At 39.4% G+C, this 25,500-nt stretch overlaps 1 protein-coding gene across 5 annotated transcripts in view; it reads right to left on the bottom strand.

The window, feature by feature from the left end:
• sema5a (sema domain, seven thrombospondin repeats (type 1 and type 1-like), transmembrane domain (TM) and short cytoplasmic domain, (semaphorin) 5A) overlaps positions 1-25,500 on the bottom strand; it is a 151,987-nt gene that overhangs the window by 9,795 nt on the left and 116,692 nt on the right. For all 5 annotated transcript variants that reach the window (XR_005232599.1, XM_017406745.3, XM_037973211.1 and 2 more), the window contains 4 exons: positions 22,393-22,618; positions 4,426-4,635; positions 2,024-2,194; positions 1,655-1,810 (listed from right to left, as the gene is read on the bottom strand). Coding sequence is in view for 4 of the 5 variants with exons in the window: in XM_017406745.3 (XP_017262234.1) it covers positions 1,655-1,810; positions 2,024-2,194; positions 4,426-4,635; positions 22,393-22,618 (763 nt within the window). In the remaining variant the exon portion in view is untranslated. The remainder of the gene's footprint in view (positions 1-1,654; positions 1,811-2,023; positions 2,195-4,425; positions 4,636-22,392; positions 22,619-25,500) is intronic.

Here is a 25,500-nt window from a genome sequence, read left to right as displayed (position 1 = left end):
AAACACCTGAAACACACTGTTTTGTTTAATGTATAATCAGAACTATAGTTACTCTGGTGTAGGTAAATGTTTTTATTTTATCCTACTTTTACGTTGGTGAGGCTTTTGTCTATATACGTGTATTTATTCGTATTCTTATTTCAACTGATACTACAACACATTGCAGAATATTTTAGACTTTCCAGGTTTTTAACAGTTTCAGCCCAGGACTGAATCCAAGCTGATTGTACTCAGTAAATAGTTAATTTTGCCGACACAAATCTAAAGTGAACTGAAAGGAAACTGAAAGCAAAATCATTAAAAGCCCCAATAACAATGAATACATTAGAATGTTTTAAGAATGTCTCTTTACCCACCAACAATGTGTCTAAATGGAACTTAAGACAGATTTTTGCCATAAATCTGTGCCTTTTTGACTTTATTGTAATTTCTTGGCACCAGTGTTGATGCTGACATGTGAGAAAAACCTTGTGTGAAAAGAACGTGCATTTACCTTTTCCAGTTTTTAGACTTCCTCCTATCTGAGGTAAATTTATTCCTTTTTTTTCTGTTTGACTTTCTTTGGATTAATGTTTTTGTTTTAATGCTGTAAGTCATTTTTGCAATTTTATTTCCTGTTTTATTTTGTTAAAGTATTCCCTGTGACCTGCCCAGAATTATTAATCAGCACACCCAATCTTTATATTGTGATTCCCCCACTTTCATATATGTGTTTCTTGGTTTCATTGCCCATTGCCAGTTCCTCCATCTACATTACAGGTCAATTAGTTTAAGTCATGTTTTGAAGCTTCCTGTTAAAGCAAATAAAGTTAATCTGAATCCAAAACCTGCTTGCCTGCCTGCATATGGGTCCTGTTTCACTACAAATTGTGACAAAAGTGTCATATTTGGTGTTTGGGGGCCCCTGGAAGTTGGATTTTTGTAGTTTTAGAATCTTGCACAGTAGTTATATGGGTTCAAAATTCGCCTCGATGAACTTTCGAGACCTCTGAGGTCATCTGGTTTAATTCTGCTCTCTGAACCATTCAGATTTATGCTCCAAATATCTGGAAAAAACTCCCAGAAAACTGCCGGACCTCCTTTTAAAGACGTTCCTGTTCGCTGCTTCCTTTGATTAAAGCATAGAATTATTTCATGCTGTATTTTATATTCCTTTATCTTTTATTCCAGCTCTTAATCAGAGCTCTAGCTTTTAATTTTTAATTTTATGAAATGTTCTTTCTTTGAGCGTCTGTAACTTTAAACTTTTATCTTTCCGTATGCTTTTATTGTTCTTTTGCACTCTGTCAAAATGTTTTTACCGGTATATTTAAAGCACTTTGAGTTGCTCCATTGATGAAACGTGCTATAATGCCTTGCCTTGACTACATTTATTTTCAAGACATTGGCGCACCTTCTTTTTTAACAAATAAGAAGAAACACACCCACTCGTTTAATGCTGAAAATAAGATTGCCATGGAAACACAGATGCCAGAGAGCAGGTACAAAAAAACAGAAAACCTTTGAATAAAAAGAAGGGGGAAAAAGGCATTTGAGAGTAGTGCAAGGTGTATTCATCAAGTTACACTTGTGTGTAAAGTCATGCAAGAGTGCCTAAAACTAGTGTTTGTTTGCAGACTGCTTACTAACTGTGTGTGTGTGTGTGAGGGATCACCTGGTATGAAGTTGGAGTCTGGAGAGCAGGGCCGCGTCTCGCTGCTGTTTCCTGAGCACTGGTTTCCAGTGGGGAAAAGAACATCGCAGTGACGCACGCGCAGCTGGTGGCCGCTGGAGTCACAGTGGGACCACTCGGACCAGCTGGACCATTTTTCTGGAAACAGCATTGACAGCACATCTCACAGCCTGTCGAGTGTGCGTCTATTTGTGTGTCTGCACTGCTCCGAGTGACTTTGCGTGTATTAGTGATGCATGAATGCCCTTTGAGTGGCTGAGAAAAACAAAACAAAACAAAAAAAAAACCCTCCGCTGAACATATGATGGATTAGCAGCTGCGTCTAAGATCTCAGCAGCTTCCTTTTTGTACCTGGACACGTCTGTGTGTTGCATAGCGCCTCCTCGGTGTGCAGACCCAGGCAGATGTCTCCTCCGTAAGCTGGTGGAGGGTTGCTGCAGGTCCGCGTCCTCATGTAGTGTCCCCCTCCACACGTCACGGAGCACTTGGACCATGAAGACCAGCATGACCAGCTTCCATCCACTAAAACCAGTCAGATTAGAGCCAAACTGTTAATAACTGTTAATAATACATCTCATAGAAACTATATGAGATGTTTTTTTTAATTATTATTGTGAATCCACGACAGAAGTAAGGGTGGCGGTTATATTTTTTTCAATGCATCATGATGTAGACATAAACAATTTTGAATCAATTTAAAAATGTCAAATATTATGATTATGATTATTCAGTGTTAATAATGTCATGTTGACGAACACAAAAGGTGGAACCGTTTCTGTGATCTACACAACAGAGGAAGAATGCAGCTGATTGAAGTTCTGCTCCAACTAGTTGGACAAAAGTGCCACAATTTTACAGAAAATTACCACTAGCAAGTGTTTGTTTAATTAATGCACCTCAATGCTGAATTAGAACAACCAAATGCTCAACTAGTGCAGCAAAGTTGCAAAATAGACAAGGAAAATGACTCACAACATCAAGGTTATTAAATACTGTCAATGCTCAAATGGCTTGCTATACACACTTTAACTCACACAACCACATCAGGGAATAAAAAAGATAAATGAAGCATCCAGATGTGTATTCCTATTTGTCCCTTTGTGCAGCCCCAAGTGCCAACAAGAGATCTTTGAAGGATGTGTATATTTATGACACTACTGACGATCAGGCACACATGCACATGTAGTAAAAGGAGAAGATGAGGTAGAGGAGTAAAAAGAGCTCGAAAATGGTTAAACTGTTCACCTGAACCACAGCAGAGGTAAATATCCGTCTCCAATTATCTGCTTAAAGCCTCACTTCGTTGTGGCACCGAGAAATCCCCGTCTCCAGTTCCTTTTAAAGACCTGAAGATGGTTGGCGGCACTAAACAGGTAATTGAAGTTGCTGAAGCTTTTTGTCATCTCTGTGTAATTTCTCTATCACAGAGTGACACATAAGTCGATTCCTGGCTCTCGATGAAGGATCGCCCCTATCTGAGGCGCAGACGCAATAAAAACACAAATTCATTTGTTTCCAGAGCAGATGGATGGAAGGCATAACACCCTTTTCTCTCCTTCTCCTTCACAGCAAAGTAACACGTTGAAAAAGCTCTGGATTAGCCACAGGAGGATTACAATTGGTCTACGAACACGGTCTGCCAGCCTCAAAATAATATCTCACTTTCAGAGGGGTGCTAATTGAGCACGCATTAGTATTCATTGCTACTCAGGCTGGGTTAAGTTGGTTCCTTTGGGGGACAGGAGAGTGGAGTTTTTCATCAACACACTGTAACTGCGCTATTATTACAGGAGTAGGCGCGCTACTTGTATTAACACAAAAAATGGCACAAAAAATCCTATTCATATGTCATTTTACTCAAAGGAAGCACTTTAATTCGCCTGAATGAAGCAAATTTGATGCTCTTCAATCTATTCAAAACTTGGTGACGGCTTTCCTTTTTGACGGCGATCCTCAAGCTGCTGCAGAGCTGAACGGTGGCCATTTCACCAAAGGAAACGGGAACCTGAAAGAAGAGAGCTGATGGCCGTTTAGCATCTTGTCTGTTTTGTTTGGAGGAAGTTTTGAAGATGGATCGTGGGTGTTGGTGACGACGCACAGATCCAGGCTTTCAGGAAAAGCCTTTTCTCCAGGGGGGCTTGATTACTAATCATCTGAGACGCCGTCATGCTTGCCTGTTTGTCGCCCGTGATAAATACCAGGTGGGCTTTATACCAAACTAAGTGCTGGATTTCCATTTAGACAGCTTACTTCTCTTGTCAGACTGAGTATTCTTTTAATTAGAAAGCTTCCTCTTGCCTTCCTCTGCCAGACAAGTGTTGAAAATACATTGTCTCGGGGCTTTTCACAACAGAATAAGGCCTCCCGTAGCTGGCAACATAATTACACAGCAATAGTAATTACAAACTAAAGCGCCGCAGGGATCGTCTCTTTGATTCTTGGGCTAAATTGGGGTCTTCTTCACGCCTCTTATCTGCAACTGATTTCTTTTTGTGGGCTCAAATGAGTTGGTAGGTCATTTGTCTCTGTAATTCTTTATCTTGTAATCAAGAAGAAAAGGAACATGTAGCTTAAATATGGTGTGGAGAAGCGTGTATTTATCTGAACTTGCTGTGGTATTGGCTCCTGCTCTTGTCACTGTTCTTATCTCTGCGTGTCTTCTATTCATTGTTCCAGTGTTTAGGGTTTTTTTTTTATCCATGGGAGTCTTGGCCACTAAAGGGGAAACAGCAGTATGTGTACACTTTTCTCACCTGGACATGGGGTGATGTTACACTCCTGATACTCCTGTGCTGGGCCCAGGCAGGTCTGTCCTCCGTACCGGGGCTCGGGGTTACTGCAGGTCCTCTTTCTGCTCCGGATTCCTCGGCTGCAGTCTCTGCTGCACTGGGACCAGGAGCTCCAGGCCGACCAGCCGCCATTCACCGTGTGGCCCGAGATTCTTCCCAGACGAAGCACCTCGCCTGATGGGTGAAGAGACACGGGAAAAGACTTGTCAGCACTCATGCACGGTGCTTCTTGTCTGCTGTGTTTCAGGCTTAGGAACAGTTTTCCTAAATAAAAATAAAAGCTGCGTTATTTAAGACACCAAAAGATATCTGTTCTTCATTCCTGGCAGCAACATGAACGTTTACTCTGAGGATTCATAAAACTGCAAAATATCAACATGAGCTCCTTATAAAAGTTGAGGCAGAATTTGTGTCTAAAGAGCAGAAAGCACAACTTTTGGTTTGTGTTTTACTCCCAATTCTGTTGTAAAGAAATACATGTTTTATTAACCAAGCCATTGTGAAACTGTGAATCTTATGATTAGTTTGCACAATAATTAAAAAAATAAAAATATTACTACTGTATCCGATACACAGGAGAGCAGAGGGTGATAATTTCTATTAAAAGGACATTTTTACTTCAGCTCTTAGCATGGTTTTATGGACAATAACATCAATCTGTTGTCTGGTTTATGATCCTCGCAGAGTTTACTATTTTTGGCATCTGACAGATATGGACTGTAAGCTGCCAAGCTTGTGTAGATCTGCACGTGCAAAAAACAAAACAAAACAAAACAAAAAACCTTAACAAGAACCCTTTCTCTGAACCTGCTTCACTTCCATTTTTACAAAAACAAGCACCATCTTTAGCTTGCATCCTTCTGACCAGGGATGAGATGCCAGCTGTGATATTTGTGAAAGCTTGTTCCAGGCTTTTGTTTTGATTGTTACAAAGTGCTGAATACCGTTTCTGACAAGCACTAAACAATAAAACCAGCCCGAGTGCTTCTGCATGTTCTTCAAGGAATATTTTTTTTGACATTTTATCAACTTGAAGGTGAGTAGGCTCATCATCACATCAGTAAAACAAGATTTAATTTCCCACAGAAGCTTGTTCATTTGACGAGCAAATTGGTGCATAATTGGTTGATGGGCAATGTCACCAGATTGCTCCATTTGCAGGGAGAAGTAGTAGTTACTTATTTTATTCCAACTCTCTGTTCTGGTTTGTGCACGAAGAGTGTCTTTGCACTTCATGTTCACTAAATAAGAAACATTTTTACTGTAGAGCATTTATATATAAGCAGAGTATGAAAAGCATAAACCCCTGAGCTCAGCTGTTTGCATCGATTACTTCTAACAAGAATGTTTTTATTTCCTGCAGTTCCATAAAACGCACCAACATCAACAATGACATCAGAGTTTGATGCTTCAGTCTCAACTAAAAAAGTAAATATGATTATAAAAACCCACTCCAGGCGGCTGGGACGCCAGTGTGGGAACTGTTGCTCTGATTTTTTGATTCCAAAAGAATAGTTTGATTTCTGAATAAATATATATGACATTAGGATATTACTTATAATCCAGATGCACTTTGTTTAAGAGTTATTTATGAAACTTCATCATGCAGACAATGTCCTGTAGATTCTGGCCTTCTTAATTCACTCATTCTCTTCCTTTTATGTCATGGCTCAATATATTTTCTTTAGTCATCTTTATTCCTGGCAAGTTAAATCAAAGGCAACTGAAGTTATTTTTTCCTCAAGCAGAGGAGTTCAAGTTTCTGAAAGTCTTGTTTTCCAGAGATGCCTGGATGGAGATGAACTGAAGGATCAGGGTCTTATCTGGAGTCTGTGGTCTGTCGGTGAAGAAGGAGAAGAGCTGAAAGGCAAAGCTCTTGATTTACTAGTCTGTCTACCTCCCAACCCTCACCTATGAATTTGATGTATGGCTCATGGCTGAAAGCAGAAAACCCCGGATACAAGTGGCTGTAATGAGTTTCCTTCAATCAGGCTCATCTTTTGATATAAAGTGAAGAGTCCCTTCGTCTGAGAGGAGCTGAGGTGATTCAGACATTTATTTGAGACACTTTCTGGGCACTTCTTGCTGGGTTTTCTGGGCACTTCTCACCAGGAGTTGACCCCGAGGCAGACCTAGAACTTGTTGGAAGGATTATGTCTCCTCTCTGACATACAAACGCCTTGGCACCCCCCAGGAGGAACTGGAGAGTGTTAGTGGGGAAAGGGATGTCTGGGTTTCCCTCCTGGACCTGTTGCCTCCATGACCTGACCACAGATAAGTGGAAGAAAATGAATCTATGGATGGAAGACAAAGTCTAGTTACCTTGTATCCAACTTGCTAGGTTAGCTATGTTCTGGTTAACTGAGGATCTCCACCTTTACACAATGTTTTTAGATTAAATAATAGATCTACATTAATCTGAAGATTTAGTAGGTATTTACCAAATGAAGACAGTGACCAAAAGTATAAAGAAAACTTGCGATGTGTAATGTGGAGTCAAAGTACTTGAAAATTACTGACATTTCACAAATGCAGCAGTTTTAAATGTTTAAATTTTCTGCATTTCAGGAAGTGTTAAAGTTTGGAAATAATGCTTGTTGGCTCGAATTATAGAAAGGAAGGAAGGGCTAGTATTTCATTTACCAGCCAAACAATTAACATAATGACAACAGCTCTGTCTGCTTTTTCTTTGATGCTAGAGTATTTATTATTTATTAAAATAATTTAAAACAATATTAGTCAAGCAAGTGGTCTGGTCTAACATTTGAAGCACAACTTCCTGTTTGCGCTTGAGTAACCTTGCTGCAAACGTTTTTTCCCCCCACTGTCTGAATGTAATCCAGGACTCTGAGGATAAATTGACCTGGCCTTCAATCTGTTTGTTCACCTTCTGCAACATCTTTTCTGTGCAGCCTTCACTTTCCGACTCTGCTCCATGTCAGAGTCAAGAGTCACCAGCAAAGTTCGGGAGGGTTCTGACCCAAATTCTGCCACAGTAAATCCTGACGGTACATCACTTGTACTCATCAACCTACTTAAACCCAACCGAACAGGCCGTCTCCTCCACTGGCACGGCTGAAGGCTCTTTTCTATAAACCAGTAAAAATCTAAAATTGAACTTGGTGTCATAAATCATGTGAACGGATGAAATTCATTATTTCTTCACAGCCCAACTTTTTATTTTAAATTTCTGGAGCTGGAGTCTGAGAAAGTTGAGGATGTACAGTCTACACGCTCACTTACTGAACAATATCAGCAAGGTAATTTGTGTACTCTCATCTGAATCTAGTCAAGTGGTGGATTCCTAATGAAATCTGAAAACATAATTTCTATTAAGCTGTAATTACTGCAAGCATTAATCAGCTCTGTAGAAACGCGTCTTATGTTGAGAGGCACACAGCAGAATGGAGCAGAGAGCTTCTGGTGTTTTTGAACGAAAAGAGTGAGCCCATATGTTTGAGCGAATGATAATCACCTCCACTCATATTACTGTCACTGCCAAAGCACTTTTCTAATGATTTAGCCATTCACCAAAGCTATACGCCGTAACATTTAGGACTTTTATTCAGGTGCAAATCTCCATTTTGCACCTGTGCTTCAGCTCAGATAAGACAGGGCAGATCATTTCAGAGCCGCTCAGACAGAAGAAGCATATGGATCCCTGGTTTCAGCCGTTCAGCCGTGCCACAGAAATCTTTTTCTTTGATTCTCCTGTTAATCTTCTGATCATTTTTTTGACAATCTCCCTGATTTTCCTTATCGCTCCATTCCTCTGTCTTTGTCATTATTATCCTCTTCCTGCCTTTTGTCTCCCTTTTCCTCCCTTTGTCCTCCAGTCTGGCCTTGCTGTTTTGTCAGCGTGCTCTTTTCACTGACAGTTATCATGGCGCGTCTGCTTTGTATTCTCAGGGAGAGGACGGCGTGTTTACCCGGCGTAAATCCTCGACCTCTTCATAACTGTGCCCGACCTTGCTGGTGCACAGGCCAGCTCACCCTCGGCGTCAGGCTGGCTTGAGCGCTGACAGGCCCGTTGAGGACTCCGGGCCCCTTGCTCTTTATCGATTCCGAGGAGGCAGTGGCACAGACAGTCCTCACTGCCTCTGTGACCTATACTCTTTATCAAGCCCTCTGGGGCCGAAGAGACTGGACCACCATTCCAAAGGCAACAAAATGGTTCATAATCATGAGCACACAGACTCTGAACAAACACACAAACACAAATATGCCCAAAAGCAAACACAGACATTTAATTAAGGTGCCGCCAATAACACATTCATTGGATTTGGCTCACTTTCCTTGCATGAGCGTTACCTTAAGACTGCTCTCTGATGTACTTTGCATTTTGTCTGTGCTGCCCTCCTGTTGCCAAAACAAAACAGCATGGCGCTCTCCATCTCAAATGGGTAGTGACTGGATCTATTGATCCACACAAGAGCCACACGCAGCCGGAGAGAATTAATCCTCACTCTCCTGACGAGCTGGTTTCACCCGAGATGAAGGGCAGAACATCCAATCGTCCCCACCGCGAAACACATCACACATCAAAAAGAAGAGGAAGGAAAAAAAAAATTCCACCTGCATTTGCTTGACATCACACAACTCAAAGGAGAGAAAATAAAACAGCAAACAAACTTAAACTTGTCAGTGTGCAAAATAAAATAAGAGAATTCGTGGGTACTGGCAGAGCAAATACACGAGCAATGTTCATGTATCACACCTTCAATCACAGACTTCCTGGAAGGAATGCATATTACCAGCAAGAGAGGATGATGCTCAGCTACTACCACACCAAATGTTACCCTAATATCTGCAAAACTGCCTAAGTTATAGCCATTTCTGTTTTCTAATGTCAGTTGGCTGTGGGGGGCATCTTGAATTGGGTTAGTAATTTATAGATGCACACCCTCTGATTGTTCTGATAGTTTTATTAAAATGCAACCAGTGTTTCATGAGTCATTTTGCTTACGAACAGAGATGACTCCAATAGTGACACAAACTTTTAAAAACAAATCTCTCTTGATCTGTGAGAGCTTAGAGAGTTTGGACCCAGGAATGCAGACCACAACAGGAGCTCAAAGCTAACCTTAAAGATTTATTTAACAAAACAGAAAGGCAGCAAAAACCCACAAACTGAACTTGGAGGCACACAAGGAAAACCTGACGGAGCGTGAAGCAACAACGATCCACTGGTGAGAGGCGGTGACCGGCAGAAATAAAAGGACTGTTAATGAGAAGAGTTCCTGCAGCTGGGACTAATGAATGAATGAAACTGGGGACAGGTGTAGATGGGCGTGGCAGGCTAACTGGAAAAACACAGACTGAGGGAAGAAAGGGATTATAGCACAGTGGAGAAAACAGGGAAACAGCAATAACAAATTCAATAGAAATGAACTAAAGATAAACAAAATCTGTCACAAAAAATAACCAAAAAAAGGCAAAGATTTTGACAGCGTTGAGGGATAAATCTCAGGTACTACCACACCAAATTTGAGCTCAATATACGCAAAATTGATTGATTTATAGCTGTCATCGTCACTCAAATCCATTAAATGGTTAATGTGATTTTTTGCTAATGTTACAGAAAAAAAAACAACATTATTGTCACCTTTGGGTGCTAAAAACCTAGCGATTGTGACATAAAGATGAGATAGCAACAGCAAACTAACTCTGCTTTAAAGCAAGCAGAGGTGAGATATAAAAAGAGAAACTGAAAAAAAAATCACTACTTTCAGAGACATTTGCTGTCATATTTCATCAACAGCTGTAACGGTGGATCACAATGAAAGAAAAAAAGCGCCTCTTCCAGCCTGTCTTACATCCTGAGCTGCACATTGAATCACCATTACTTCTCCTCTCTCCCTTTACCTTACCTTTGAGATCTGTGATGTCTCCCCGTGGAGGGAGCTATTCCTCTCACCGTGTGTGCCTGCGTTACATCTTGTGAAATTAGGGGTTCCGGCTGTTTACGGTTTTCCCTCTATGACAGTATTTCTTGAGATCTGCCAAACAATGGTCTACCCAAAAAAACCCTCCAGGGAGATATTATCAGGGAAGATCCAATTAAAGGTTTCTTGGAGTGCAATTAAAACCCAGCTCTGAAAGGCGTGACAGATCAGTGCACATGCACAGAAACACAGCGACACAAACAGCCCGGTTCAGGAATTTACCCTCATCGACCAGTTTATTAGGAACATCTGTTTAATTTAATGCATCAGTACAACAATGCCTGTATTGATTTACTTGGAGCAAATAAAGGGGGCCTGTACTTTCCACTGCAACCTAAATAATAAAGATTGTGCTGAATTACCACTTTTCATACATAAACAAGAATTAAACCCGCTGAAGCCTCATAATCGTGTCATTTTTCATTGCTGTGTTTCAGAGGAATTCCTTTTAAAGGTGCAGATTGTGTATTTTTACATAAAATGATTGCAGTGATGGGATGTTATTGAAATTAACCACAGCTGCATCTTTAAAGTTTGTTGTGCTGAGGCTACAGAAACATTCGGGTACTGGCCTGAAGAAGGTTTGTAAAACTCAAGCCTACATGGATAAAATCTGTATTTCTATGCTATGCTGTTTCATTGTACTTCTTTTCTTTCATTTGCTATATTTACGTGACTTTTTCCTTGTTCTTCTCTGTGTAATCTTGCTGCTGTAACATAGGAATTTCTGCTGCTGTGGAATAATAGAGCACTTATCTTATCTTATTTTAAATTGAACAAGACCTTAAGCTAGTTGCGTATTTTCTGAAGTGGGATTATGTGGAAAGGTTATGAATAATCAATGGCCTACCTGTTATAGATAGCTCTTTGAATGACCTCATTTTGGAGAAACTGAGTTTATTTCTGACTGATCTGATGAGCTAATGGCTACTCTGAGGTTTGCTGAGATCTTAAGACAACACTTTTTAAAAAAATAATATTTACACCATCATTGATGTTGGATTACATGAACATTCAGACAGAAATGTTACAATATTCCTGCTGAAAGTATCAGAATTGAATAAAAAAATATAAAAAATGCTGAAGGACAAAAGAAGAAGATTCTTTATAAACAATAAAAGTTTGTTTTTAATTCAACAAATTAGCATTTTCAGCACATGACTAACAATAAACAAAAACTGGGTCAGGACAAATCCTAATGGAAAGAAATGGTAAAAACGGATGCTCTTAGATTCATGCTGGCAATGGTTCCTGGTAACCCAGGGTGGTTCAGAGTTCACTTTTAGTCTTGTCCTCGCTCAGACTACCTGCTATCTTGTCATTGTAGCCAGAATTAAACTTTTTCTCTAAACCAAGGCTGTTCTATCTAGAACAGGTAAGATATTAACTTTTCATAACACGTCCATAGAACCCCACTTCAGAAGATCTGAACAACCTTTTTACCATTTAAAGGAATTCCCAGTAGGATAATGTTCATTTAATGGTTGATATTCTACATTATTTACTGCAGTAAAACACATTTTTTATTACTGCCAACTACACCATACAACTACACATAATTTCTGCCGCTGCACTTTGTTGTTGCAGTATAATAACTTTGTTGTCTGACTGACAATAAGCTTTTGAATTCATGTTGGCAACAGTTACTGGTAACCCAAGGTGCAATAAAAACACTTCAACACTTTGAACCATTATCAGCAGCATCACTGACTGAGATGTGTTTGCTCACAGGACGGAGGTGTTTAGCATTGGCACCGAGGTGACGGCAAATAACCTTCTGCTCAGCAGATCTGAGAAGCTGATTGTACACTACGGGAAAAAAAATCTGCAACCCTTGTGTGTATCAAAGGAGAAGCAACAGCTGCTCCAGATTTTTGGGGATTAAAAACCGAGCTGGACGTGGCGGTTTACCAAAAAGATGGACGTCAGGACATCAGAGGAGGTTCTGTTTGACTCCAGTTTGTAATAAATTCTTTTCAGGTATCCAGACTGAGCATCGTGACCTTTTAAAGGTGCTGCACAAACTCTCTGCAGAGGATTGTCTGATTGGTCCTGGATATTATCAGGTCAGTGGTACCACTGAATTTGAGGGCAGAAACAGAACAGATCCTTTCTGAATCCTAGATATGGGATATCCACTCTCCTGGTGTTTAACAGACAGTAAAAAAAAACAAAAAACGAATCCGAACCAGCAGTTTTCTGAGATGATTTTTACAGTGACACCTACAATTTTTGTAGAGAAACAGTTTATTTCACACTCAACAACAATCAGGTCTCTTATTAAATCATCCCTATTTATTTGAATTAATTATCAAAATCTAGTTTTCTTTGTTTACTATAATTCCTGCTAATTTCAAGTTGCATTTTTGTTATCAAAATGAGTTTTGCATGTATTTAGTGCGCACCAACAGTGTTTTATGTGAAGCGCTGTGAGTGTTCACAGCTTAAATATAACTTTCTACAAGGTTGCGATCTATTTCAGCTATTTAACGAGAGAATTCAGACAGTGGGACACCTGCTGGCCATATGATGTAACTGCTTGTGCCTCATTTCTTCAAAAATGACTAAGAGTCATAAACAGAAGTGATGTAAATAAAGTGCTTTAATTTCTAAAATAGATATTAGGTGTTGGTGTAAGTCAGCGACACATGAACACATAACACTCCTAGCATTCCTTAAAGGAATGCATATCGCCTGCTGACTTTTATGCAAGAGAGTTAAGCTGAGATCATCGCATAATAATAAGGAAAAAACATAGAAAACAGTCATAAAAAATAATAATAGTTGATTATTATTAGCAGAGCTAAGGCTAAGCCAACAGCTGAAGTACAATCTGCGATTTTATCTCAGTGTTGTTTATTTATCTGCTCGTTTCTTTTTTTATTTTTCAGTATGAGTTTATTCTGCACTATTAAAAGACTAAATTGTTGTGAAGGGTAAGGCTTATAAATAAATGCGAGAACACACTAGACAATTAGAAATGAGGGACTCTTGAACATCCAACGAAAAGGAAATACCGAACAGTACGTTTGTTTTGTTGGTAAGAACAAAATACAGGAAATTAAACTGATTGTTTATTTTGTTCTTTTTATGCCCCAGGGCAAAAAAACCTCCAACTTTGATTGGTTTTGTTGTTGATAATTTTTGCTCCCAAGTCCAAATAAAACAACGCCTTATCATTTTATTTCAACCTTAGTCCTTAATATACTTGCCAGATTTTTGTTCTCATTCCAAAGAACAGAAAATAAAAGGAGGGAAGAACTTTTAGACTAGTCTGTCACCATCCACTCCCCCTCTCAACACATTAACAGGTGACACACAATAAGAGCTGCTTCTGCTGGCTGCACTTTCATGGTGCTTGTTGTCGCATTTGTAAGAAACAAAACAAAAGATCCACATTTCATCTGTCGAAGTGAACTTGCTTTCCAGAAACTTGCAGTTGCCAGGTAATTTGTAATACTACATCATAGCTGCCTGCTGCGAGAGGGCATTCAATTCAGGGTGGGTGAAAAAAGAAAACACCAGAGCAGAAAGTGAAATGTCAGAGAAGACAGGCAGAGTAAATCCTATCTCACAGTAAGAATGTGTGCACTCAGAAACTAGGGAAGAGGGCATAGTTGAAACCATCTGCTATGTTTTCAAGACCTCAGAGCAATATTCTCATGCAGACAATTGAAAATAAAGGTAGTTTATGGCCCAAATAGTGTTTGTTTTCTTACATACACTGTTGTTTTCACGTTTGCAGCAAAGGCTCGATCATCTGTTGAATCTTTGCCCCATATTTTTCTTTCTCAGTGCAGGAAGAGTTGGCAGGCCATGTGTCACAAAAACTTTTAGAAAAATTATGGCATTTCAAAAGTTGTCTGCAAATCTGTTGTTTAGTTATTAACACATTAAGTTGTGAACTCTACGGCAGAAACGTATTGACTTAAAATGAGGACATTAACAGCATATGAAGAGACAAAAGATGCAGTTATGTTGAAGTGTCAGTAATGTAAATGACTGACTGTGACAGTTTGGATGGTTATTTTGGCATTTGTTACCAAAATAAAAGCCTTAATTCCACATATATCTTTATCGCTCGCCACTTAAAGACGAAGGTGGACAGTAGTGTAACTTACAGGAAGTAATCGTTAGGTGAACATCTACAACTAATTAACTTTTGCAGTCAGTCCAATTCAAGATGGCTACCACAGTTAATCAAAATAAACCAACACAAAAACAGCTACACTCAGCTGATTTTACATATATTGAGCTAATATTTGGTGTGGTAGTAGCTGAGAGTAATCTGCAACAGATACTGGGAGAAATGCATTTCTTCAAAGAATCCTTATATTAACTGAACTTTTGACGTACCCAAAGAAATAATCAACTGTATATCTCTTGAATTTGAATGGTTGTGCACGCTGCCTAAACCTCCCCATCACTATTATGATCCTAAGATTTGACTTAAATGAACAAAAATATGTTAAAATCATCAAAATCGACTCACTTTTATTTGTTATTTTGCTTTAGTTTCAGACAAAAACAAGAACCTCAGGGACCAGGAGTACAGGATGTGTTATATAAATTTAATAAACCGGGAATTTAATGGTTGATTCGACTTTAAAACAGCGAAAGGGCACATAAAAAGACTGTAGGAAGGCAGATCAAGGCAGAATGACAGAAAAACAATAAGGATAGTGGAACGGCTGTCATTTGTCAGAGTTATCTCTAAGCACTGTCCCATGTCTATTCAGCGTCTGCTCATGACATCCACGCAGGAAGAAACTAATCTCTCAGGCGGGAGAGGGCCCTGGCCTTGATACCAGATCAGCTGAAGTAAAACACATCAGGCTGCTGACACGCTCCTGTTTCTCTCTGGGTAAAAAAAGTATATGAAGACATCATTCATCAGCACAAGCCGGCAAAATTACAAACTCACAGCCTTCTACAAAAATGCCTTTCATCTCTCCTCTGCTCCCTTGTCCTCCCCCCTTGTGTATCTGCCTCTGTTTTTGTCAGATGCAAATGGCAAACCACTGGGATGGATGTTTTTAGGCTTTATATTACTATTAGTTCATCAGGAAACGAGCAAGACTGAATATTTTGAATATTTATTCGGTAAATCCAAGAGGAGTGTCTGTTTCATAGATACACGGCCTTGCTGAAAACATAATTTTCTGCATTTGTTGATGCAGTTGGGTATATAACAGCATGCAGAGAGTAAGTAATATCTGAAAATATATTTGTTTAAGCAAATAAATGATTTTAATCAACTCAGACTTTTAAAGTTTGGTTTTGTTTGATAATGTTTCAAAGTTTCATGTTATTACTGAGATATTGATCTTATATGTTCTGTAGAGTGTTTTGGCCCACTTTGGTTGTTTTTAAGAGTGCTACAGAGATAAAAATTATGACTTGACTTGAGAGTATTCACAGCTAGTGCTGTCCACATGCAGCCGTAATGCCCAGGACTTCTGGTTTTGTCAGATCTGATCTTTTATTTTTCACTTTTTAAAACTGAGTTTTACAGCAAATGACAAAATTACAATTTGACACACCTAAAATAAACAGTTTTCTCAGCAGAGGACAATTAGTGAATTCTGAGGGCATCAACAGCAGGTATGAAACATTTTTTATTGAGTTTTGGGGAAAGTCTACATGTCAGTAAAGCATTCAACACAAACGATATTTGCTCAGATCCAGAGAACTTTTTTTCCTTTTGTGACAATGAACTTAAACATAAACTTTGAGAATGTGATGTTATGCATGACCTTTAAGACAAGCAGGATTGAAATAAACTTCAGTCTGATCGGTTTGTCCATGCATTTGTCCTTGTATTTATGGCACACTTACTATTAAAATTCTAAACTAGACATTAAGCTGCTGAGATCTCCCATAAAGTTCAGGATAAACACTTAAGAAAATGCCATCGTCTTGAATAAACCATCCATACTGGATGAATATTATACTACAGCTGGTTCAAACAGCCGGAGTGAGACGAAGTAAAACACAAGCTTTATAAATTGCCTGTTTTGTTTAAATGATATTTTAAAAATACATATTTATAGTTGAAATTATGCAAATTACGAAATGCTGAGCTTTTTTACTCCGACTTGTGAAATGTGATAAGAAGAAAAACGAACGCCGACAGCAGCTACGAGTCTAATCACCGGGTACGTGAGACAAGAGAGGTTTGTAAATCACTGCAGATCTTCCGTAATTAACTCATCACTATCATTAAGTCATGATCATTGATATGAAACAAGGCAGTGTGCTATATAAAAGCTCATTCTAAATGCTCGGTTAAATCACATTTTCAAAATTTATGTCTCATAATAAAGACTGATTTGGATCTTAGTATGAGAGACAACGCAGGACAGAGAAATCTAAAACTGCTGAGGAGGTCAGGAAGCAGACTAACATAACTCAAATATTAATTTAGTCTCTGTTTTGACGGGCGCGGGGGGATTAATTCCCCTTATCTGCATGCCGCACATGCTTCTCCCAGGTGTGATCAATAACATCTACCATGTCTCTGAATGCAACCCTAATCATCAAATGTCAGGTAGATCTGATTGCCAGGATGCTCAAACATGGAGTGACATTACGCCCGAGCAAACAGGAGACAAAACCCCCATCACAGCAGAGGGGGGGACTCTATGCAGCCGTGATGCAACATCTGTGGGACTGGGAGGCAACAGGTGAGGGGAAAAAAAAATCTTTAAAGCTCATGAACTGACTTCAAATGAGCAAGCAAATAAATGGTTTTGTTGGCTGTAATGTAGGAGGGCTTTTAATTTACTTAGAAGTGCTTCTGCAACAGACGTCAATCTGTTTTAATGGATGATAATTTTTTCATTATTATTATTTGTGGAGACACATTAAACTGATACTCCCTGCATACAAAAATCCTGCGTCTACTAGCAAAGGCAAAAGGGCGGTAACGTTTCTGCGTATGTGTGGGTTTGTAGTGTTAGCAAAATATCTCATAAATACTTAAACAGATTTTATTGAAACTCTAAAGTAATCAATGGATGTACATCTACAACTGATTAACTTTTGGAGTCAACTCAATTCAAGACGGTCGCCACAACTAATCAGCCTTAGCCAAGACAAAAACAGCTGTAGCTTAGTCAAGTTTGAAACGACTATAACTCTGCTCCTTCTCAACATAAAATGATCCTAGCTTCAAATACTGGCATGAAAGGTGGCGGGTGATATGCATTCCTTCAAGGAATACTAGATCTTTATTTATATAATGCTTTTAGTGCTTATTCTCTAATTTTTTTAGGTTAAGCTCCTGCAGGAGGCTTTAGCTCAGAGCAGGTAAATTCTGAACGCTTGTTTCTTCAAATATGACAGTTTTAGTTTATTTAATCAACCTTTAAGGCTTCGATATGCTTTCCTGCCTTTGTGTGCACTGAGTTCTCATTCATCCTATTTTTGAATCAGCTGCACCACAGTGTTTGACTCAAGAGGTCTACAGTTTTACACTCCAGCCCATCAGGTGATTATGATGTTCTGATCTGTCAACTGTCTACTCAAAGTCCATCCTGATCCTTGATGCAGGACCACCTACTGAACTGACATGAGTTATTACCTGGGGAAAAAAGAAGAAAGAATTAAATCTGCTTCAGCTGCTGGCTGAATAAAGATAATTAAACAGCCATCCTTGGGAATATTCTGCCTTTTTGTTTGTTTTGTTTTTTAGGCTAAAGGTTTTAATGAACTGTTTATCAGAATCCTGCTCAATAAAAATGTCTGTTTTGTCAGAATTTATTAATAAGAGTGGGTTACCAGAATGCTGCATGGTGAGTTTTAGTTTGGTTGGTTTGTTCTGATTGTTTTAGAGCCGCTTGGACTCACTGTAGTCATTATAAGCTATACTGTGTTGCGTCAGTCACAAGCTCACAGTCTGTGCAGGTATGTTGCTTTATATTAACCTAATAAACCTATTTTTAATGTTTTTCTTCCTTTGCTTGTGGTTGTGTGGATCTCAGTTAAGTGGATGAAGCATGAATTCCATGTTAATTTACAACCAACACACCAATGTATTAACTGACCATTGCAAGTGAATTATTGAAAAGCCTGCATGACATCTGTGTATGTATAAGACACACAGGTAATTCCAGTCCTGGGTGGAAGCACAAAATGAGTAAAAGGATTAATGCAACTAATTATCTTTGCTGTTTAGTAATTGGCAAGTTATATCATTTTTATGTGCTGAGTAATTGATTATGCTTTCTCAAAATGCTCATCAACATGTTTTATGTTGCACAGAGCTCCAATCAACTGCAAGCTGCCTGATGCAGATGGTAAATCTTTACCTAGTGACACATCATTCCTTTTGATTGCTCATCTCAGAGACATCTCCGTGTCCTTTGCCCCAGCGGTGGACATCAATACACACCACCGCTGTGGGGGTAATTATCTTATGATAGCCTCTAACTCTAAGAAAGGTTAACTGCTGTCTCTGGGTGATTGGACACCACATGCATCTGTGAGAGGTGGACAGTAAGAGGAGGTTTTCTTTTATAGAAAAAAAGAAAGTCTCAGACACAAATAGGCGCACACATACACCACCATAAACAGCAAAGCTGGCAAACACATATCAACCCACCCCCACAGACACCCACAAACATGCACACACCAGTGCTCAGCAGATGGATGGCAAGTTTGATAATGGTTGAAATAAAGAAGCGGACCAGCGGAGTCTATCCTCCTTTTTTTCGACAGTTATGACTTAAAACTCCTCTGGCACCTGAATCACACTGAAGCCTGGAAATGAACAATCAACGTGGGATGGAGCAGAGTTGCACACAGAGACCTTGCACGCCACGGTGGGTCTTGCCATCATTAGATGCAATGTACAACGACTGAGTGCAGATAAAGAGACAGTTTTGTCTTCTACACGGTCTCTTCCGCAACATGGCTGAACTTTTGAGAAAAATGCTCTTTAGTGTAAAAAATAAAATGTCTGAAGATTTGCTCAAAGTAAAGGGAAAATATAATAGATTTGATCAAACATGTAAATGGAAAAGGAAGGAGCATTAAAGACTTATCATCCACTTTTCATGCCAGAGTTTTAAACGAAGATCATCTTCTGATGAGAGGGGATGGAGTCTATTTAGTCACATCTTGTAAATGGTATTTTGCATCTCATGCCATAGTGCAAGATCACATGTGATCTATTTGCTCTTGAAGTGTGTGTTGAGAGTGACTCTACCAGCACACTGAATGTTAGGTCCATATCTGGAAAACTGACTGACTTATAGCTTTGTTGGTGTTTTTCTAAGGTTTTTTTTAATATCTACTGCCTTTCAAAATAAAGGTCAAACCCCAATAATCTGTAGCACAGCACATTGTGCACTCTAACAAGCTGAGTTAACAATGCCTTCTATTTCTACAAATGCGAGATTTGTGAAACAACAACAACAACAACAAAAAAGCAAAAAAAAAAACCCAAAAAACCCTCCCATATTTGCTGAAAAGATCCATCGGTTGTTCGGTGAATCTGCCAGCTTACTTCCTACAACACAGACTGACGTGCAGCCAGAAGTGACAGCTGAATTCACTGATTTTGCTTTTTTAGTTGTAGTAATTATCACAGACGCTAATCTGATGCCAGGCTTCGTGTGACAACCTGTAATGAAACGCGTGGTGTCTGTGACTTCCTCCCACTAATCAGAATGGAGACAGACCCATTAAAGCTCAGCCCTTTGTTCTCTAATGTCTTACTTGTGTGGCTGTCAGTCCTTGTAAAACATTGCAGTCAGTGTGCTTGTCAGAGCTCGCTTCAAACCCTTCAGGAACATTTAAAGCGTTGGCTTCAAAGTGGGAAGAGAACATCTTGTACCAGTGGCAGCGCTGACGCAAAGACGGCTATTAGTGATAAGGAATTAGGAAGATGAAGAAGATCAAAAAGAAAATCCCTCTAATAGTGTACATTACGGATAACCTCTGTGATTACCGCGGTGTGTGGGATCCCAGCGGGGTGCCAGCAGACCACCCAGAGACTCAGATGAACTCAAAGTGGCAGGAGGCCACTGCTCCATCTTATCCAGGCGCTAACTTTAAACCTCTAAAAGGCAGCTTTCCCCCTCAGAGGCAGCGAGCAACATCACAAACACATAAACGAACTTTAACAGCCTCATCTTTTTTTGAACCTTGTTTGCTGCGGTGTGGTTCCATCCCGCCTGCTTCCTCTCCAACATGGAAACATGTCTAACCACATAAACAACTTCTCAATTAGCAAACTGTTTGTACAAACATTTACAACGCTGAATTCTCATGAGCTGTTTGCTGACTGAGAACGTGCATCAACTTGAGCAAAGAGGAACTAGAAGCAATGACAGATAGAGCGTAAGGTCTTGTCCACACAGAAACGTTGTCCCACCCCGCCAAAAAATAAATCTTTTGTTTCTAAAAACATTCTCATGAAGATGAGATTGTTTCTTGAAATGTTTCATCCACACAGAAATGCAGAAAACAAGAAGTAGTAACTATGCCATGCAATGTTTATTTACAAACTGTATATATTATACAGTCTGTGGTTCGAACTGTAAGCTTCAGAAGGAGAAAAAGAACGAGGATGGTGAATACAAGAGCAAGAACCAGATCTTTTTGTGGACTGACAACAAAGTGGAACTTTATGTTAAACTAGACCACAAAAGTGTAGGACAGTGTTGACTGGGAGTACAAATTCATGAACACAATGGAAACCTTTCAGGTCTTTCTGAGTGTTTAAATGTACAATACCTGATGTATTTTGTAGTTTCTTTTGCAACATTTGCTTTTATTAGTTGCCAACGAGGATTCTTGTTTCAAGTAAAAAAAAAGAGGCATGTACTTGTTAAAAACAGCAAGTGGCCAAAAGTAAAGAAAATCAAAAGCACTCTGTGGACCTTGTGGATTTTTTTGTTAAAATTATTTCACATGGCATAATATGTGGAGGTTTGGTGAGGGCTTGTTTTGAGACTCTGTTCATTAGTGAAACCCAGAACAGACCCCGAAGAAGACCAGGCTCGGTTGCAGTCTTGGTTAAATGTCGTCATTTTTTGCCATGTAAAATATCCTGTTGGCCACCTTTTTCTTTTTAAACAAGTACATAAACCCTTTTTTTTCCTCAAAACAAGAACTTGTTTGCAACTAAGAAGGTCCATGTATTTGAAGCATCAGAACAACTTATGTGAGACTTATTTAAGCACTCAGCAGCATTTTGAGATTGTTTTTGTATTGTTGACAGAGAATGGTCAATAAAGTGATAGAAACATTTTTGGCTTTAGATGATTTGGTGTAACAATAATGGGGTTTTTGCTCTACTGTATTTCAGGTAATTGTATTGTTCATCAGTCTTGTCCGCTCATTAAAGTAACAGAGACAAAGGTTTGTTTGTAGTTTGAAGTTGAGAGGCTAGCGTCTGCAGCACAAATGCAAGCATGTAGTCTGTCATTATTGTTGTTTTTGCTGTCACGCTTGGGGTCATAGTTTAGAGGTGGGTCTGTGACATCATGCTTTTCAAATGGTTGTTTTTATGCTATCCACACAAAAACGCCATGATTGCATTTTATAATGTTTTTACTCTGGAAACTAGTTTCAAAATATATTGCTTAGGGGCTTCTAAATTGCCATTTCTTTGTGAATGCAAGGCTGAAACAATGAAAAACTTTTGCATCTAAGAGTGTAACCAAACTTTGCACATGCACACATCTGTGCACGGGAGAGCTACAATTAGTTGTAAGCTGCTGATGGGCTTTGTGCATTAAAAGCTCATTACCATGACTGAGGCTTTGATCCACTGATAAAGTCAGGGAAGATGGGATCATGAATACAAGAGAGAAATAATTCAAGACTCATTTAACTTTTCCAGGACTTGTCTCAAACTTTTTCTCTCTCCACAACAAGAGAGTAAAGGATTGTTTAAGGTGAGGAGAACAACAACCAGCCTGTGGAGACGCATCAAGAAGCTGACGAAGCCCATCTGTCTCCATCTTGTACTCACCGTCAGTGGAGCAGCCGGTGGAGCCGTCGCTGGAGCAGTAGCGCATCTCGATCCTCTGCCTCCCCACCTCCAGCAGGCTGGGGTCGGGGATTCGAGCTTTGCAAGTGTAGCGGAAACGCTGCTCGTAGTGGCCACCGTTGTCAGAGATGTTGACAGGCGTCCAGGGAGTCCACGGTGTGGTCTTCTTAAGGTCAGGACACGGCAGGGTGTTGCACGGCTGGTACTCCTGCAGGCACAAAAGTACGGACACATTTGACTGCTTTTAACCTGGAGAGCGTGCTCGCAGGCAGGTGAAGCATCTGGAGGAGGAAGAGATAATCACATCAGTTAAGCAATAATTAGCATGACAGAGTTTTCTGGTGTATTTCTCAAGAATAATGAACAGGACAATGGCTTTTGAAATTCACAGCGGTGACTCATGAAATTAAACAGCTCATTTTATGTGCACATCAACAGACTTTTCAAAGCTTTCACTGTCTATCACACTTGAAAGCCTCTTAATTCCAGTTCAGTCAGACAACTCGCATTTAAAATGCCTATAAATCTTTATTGTGGAACGTAAGGAAAGTTTGGCATCTTGGCTTCCATCCCATCACGTCACTGAACACGTTTATTTCCAACATGTTTGGAAGTGGTGAGAGCATATCTGATGTATAGCCTACAGGTAGGTGCTGGGGTGGGGAAAGGGGCAGAAGCAAATCAGATATACTAAAACACAATTTTATGACTCAAACTGTGTTATCTTTTGTACTTTTTATAGATTCAAGCTAAAGAAATGGGAACAGATTGCGTTTCTGTGACAGGCTGCAGGTAACAGAGTGTCTAAGATCAATTTAAAACGGGTTCTTTGCTAAAGTTGTCTGTTATTTGTCAACACAGCACTGGTTCATTACTTGAAGTAAGACGCATTCATATATACACTAAAAGAAAATTCTGTGTCCACACATTGGGCTGAAAATAAAAAGAAGCAGCAGCACTCCAAAGAAATCTTTAAAAGCGTTTGGAGAACTGTTGATCAGGACCACTTTAAAAAGATTACAAGAAAGTTTGGCTTTTGAGAAGGAATATATAAATAAGTATATTTGATCATATTTTGATTAATATACTGCATGTAGAGTGCGTGACAGATAACTCGCAAAGCAGCAGAGTAGCAGGATTGAAATAGTTGCATTTGTGGCTGGTTCATTGCTCTGTATGTTACCAAATACAGGACCACTCACTGCTGAAATACCTATTCTAATCCATCAAATGAAAGATCTAGCATTCCTTAAAGGAATGCCTATCACCCACAGCTTTTTACGCCAGTTTTAAGACAGCGTTATGGCTGTTTTGGTCAAACCTTGTAAATGATGTCATGCACTATCTCCTGCAATATTGCAAGATCAGAGTATATGTTTGGAATGACTCTTAGCTACCTCCACATCAAGTTTTAGCACAATCTTTGTAAAACTGGCTGAGCTGTAGCCATGTTTGTGTCGGCAAAGGTTATCTAGCTTTGGTAGCCATCTTAAAATGGAGAAACATACAAAGTTAATCAGTTGTAGATGAGCTTCCAGGGATTACTTTCTGAGAGTTTCATTATAATCAGTATAGTAGAGATATTTTGCTAATACTGGACTTAGACAACTTCCTGAACATGTTCAGAGACAAAATAATGTGGATGCAAATGCCATTGATCAGTTTTAATAATTGATGGAAAAAGGCAAAAACTATGAAAAAGAGAAAAGAAAGCATTCTCAATGGTAACCTTTCCTCCTGTCTGCATCTTTTTTAATGCAATCTTTTTAAAGCTGGGCTGTAAAACCAAGTAAAAGAGCTCTGAAGGTCTAATGGTATGATGCATGAGACTTAGTCAAAAGTGCCAAAGGTATATAAATAAATATATATTCTCCGTCTCCTTTAACAAATACTCTGCTTCTTATGTGGCGCTATACTTGATTATATGATTCAAAAAGATATTAGGTGCATAAATGGCAGTCCAGCCTTCCTTTTTATTCCCTGATAAAAAATAAGGAGTTTGAGGAGGTGACACATTTGAAGTAAATGACACCCTTGAAAATAAGGTGAGATGGCTGCCATTTTTTTCTCCACTTGTTTATTTATGCTGAATAGGGCTTGAGTGACTGCCAGACCTTGATAAAATAAGATAAGAGTTCCTTTCTGCACATCTGTCAGCTTGTCACATGGGGAAGTCTGACGGGTCAGCTGAGGGAAAAAGAACTCTATACTTTAAACATTATGCAGGCCTATTTTTCACCATCCTCTTTTTTATATCACCTCTCATAATCTTGCTTTGCATCCATCCATCTATCTTTACATTTCTTTGTGCCCATTTTTCACACGCTGTTCATAACTGGCAACGTGTCGGATCTTTCCCCGCCAGTTTTCCCGTCTGTAACTCTGTTTCATCTCTCTCTGCTTCCACCCATTCACAACGTCTCCTCCTCTTTTCCTCCCCCCCAGAGTATCAAGGTTAAAAACACAGGGAGGATTTAGATTCTGTTAAGGCCCCCGTGATGAATGGGAGTGTCACCTCCATCACACTTGCTGCCTCTCTCCATCTCCTACAATAATCATCCCCAGACATTAATATTTAACGTTGTCACACATCACAGACTGGCCCACAATCTGCGATTATCAGCCAATAATGGAAAAAATAAAAATAAAAATCCACCTTTTTGTCCTGCCGTTGACTGCCGTGACAGGAAAGCAACACATGGCTTGAATTGGGCAGAAAAAAGCCAACCGATCTGTGGGTGTTTGTTGTGCGAGCCGTTGATGGTGGCCAAACACGGTAAATATTTAATGAGGCTTGTCTGGTAAGCATTTCTCCCTTTACTCTCTAAGGATTAGTGTTCATGCGGAGGGGCTGAGGAGATAATTACTGGGTTTAAAGCTAAACCTCATTCAAGGTCTCTGCTGAAGTATATACAGCTTACAAGGTGATAAATATATACCGTGTAATAAAAACATCCTATTTACTGAACAGACTTCAAACGATGCCCTTATTTGCATGTCCAAGCACAGTTTTTATATCTTTACTATAGACCCAAACTATTCAGAATAAATAGACCTATATAAAGACCCCATAAACACAATATATCACCA

This window comes from Kryptolebias marmoratus, linkage group LG21, assembly GCF_001649575.2.
Source record: "Kryptolebias marmoratus isolate JLee-2015 linkage group LG21, ASM164957v2, whole genome shotgun sequence".
In the NCBI taxonomy this organism is placed as follows: domain Eukaryota; kingdom Metazoa; phylum Chordata; class Actinopteri; order Cyprinodontiformes; family Rivulidae; genus Kryptolebias; species Kryptolebias marmoratus.
This window is presented reverse-complemented; position numbering and strand designations above follow the sequence as displayed.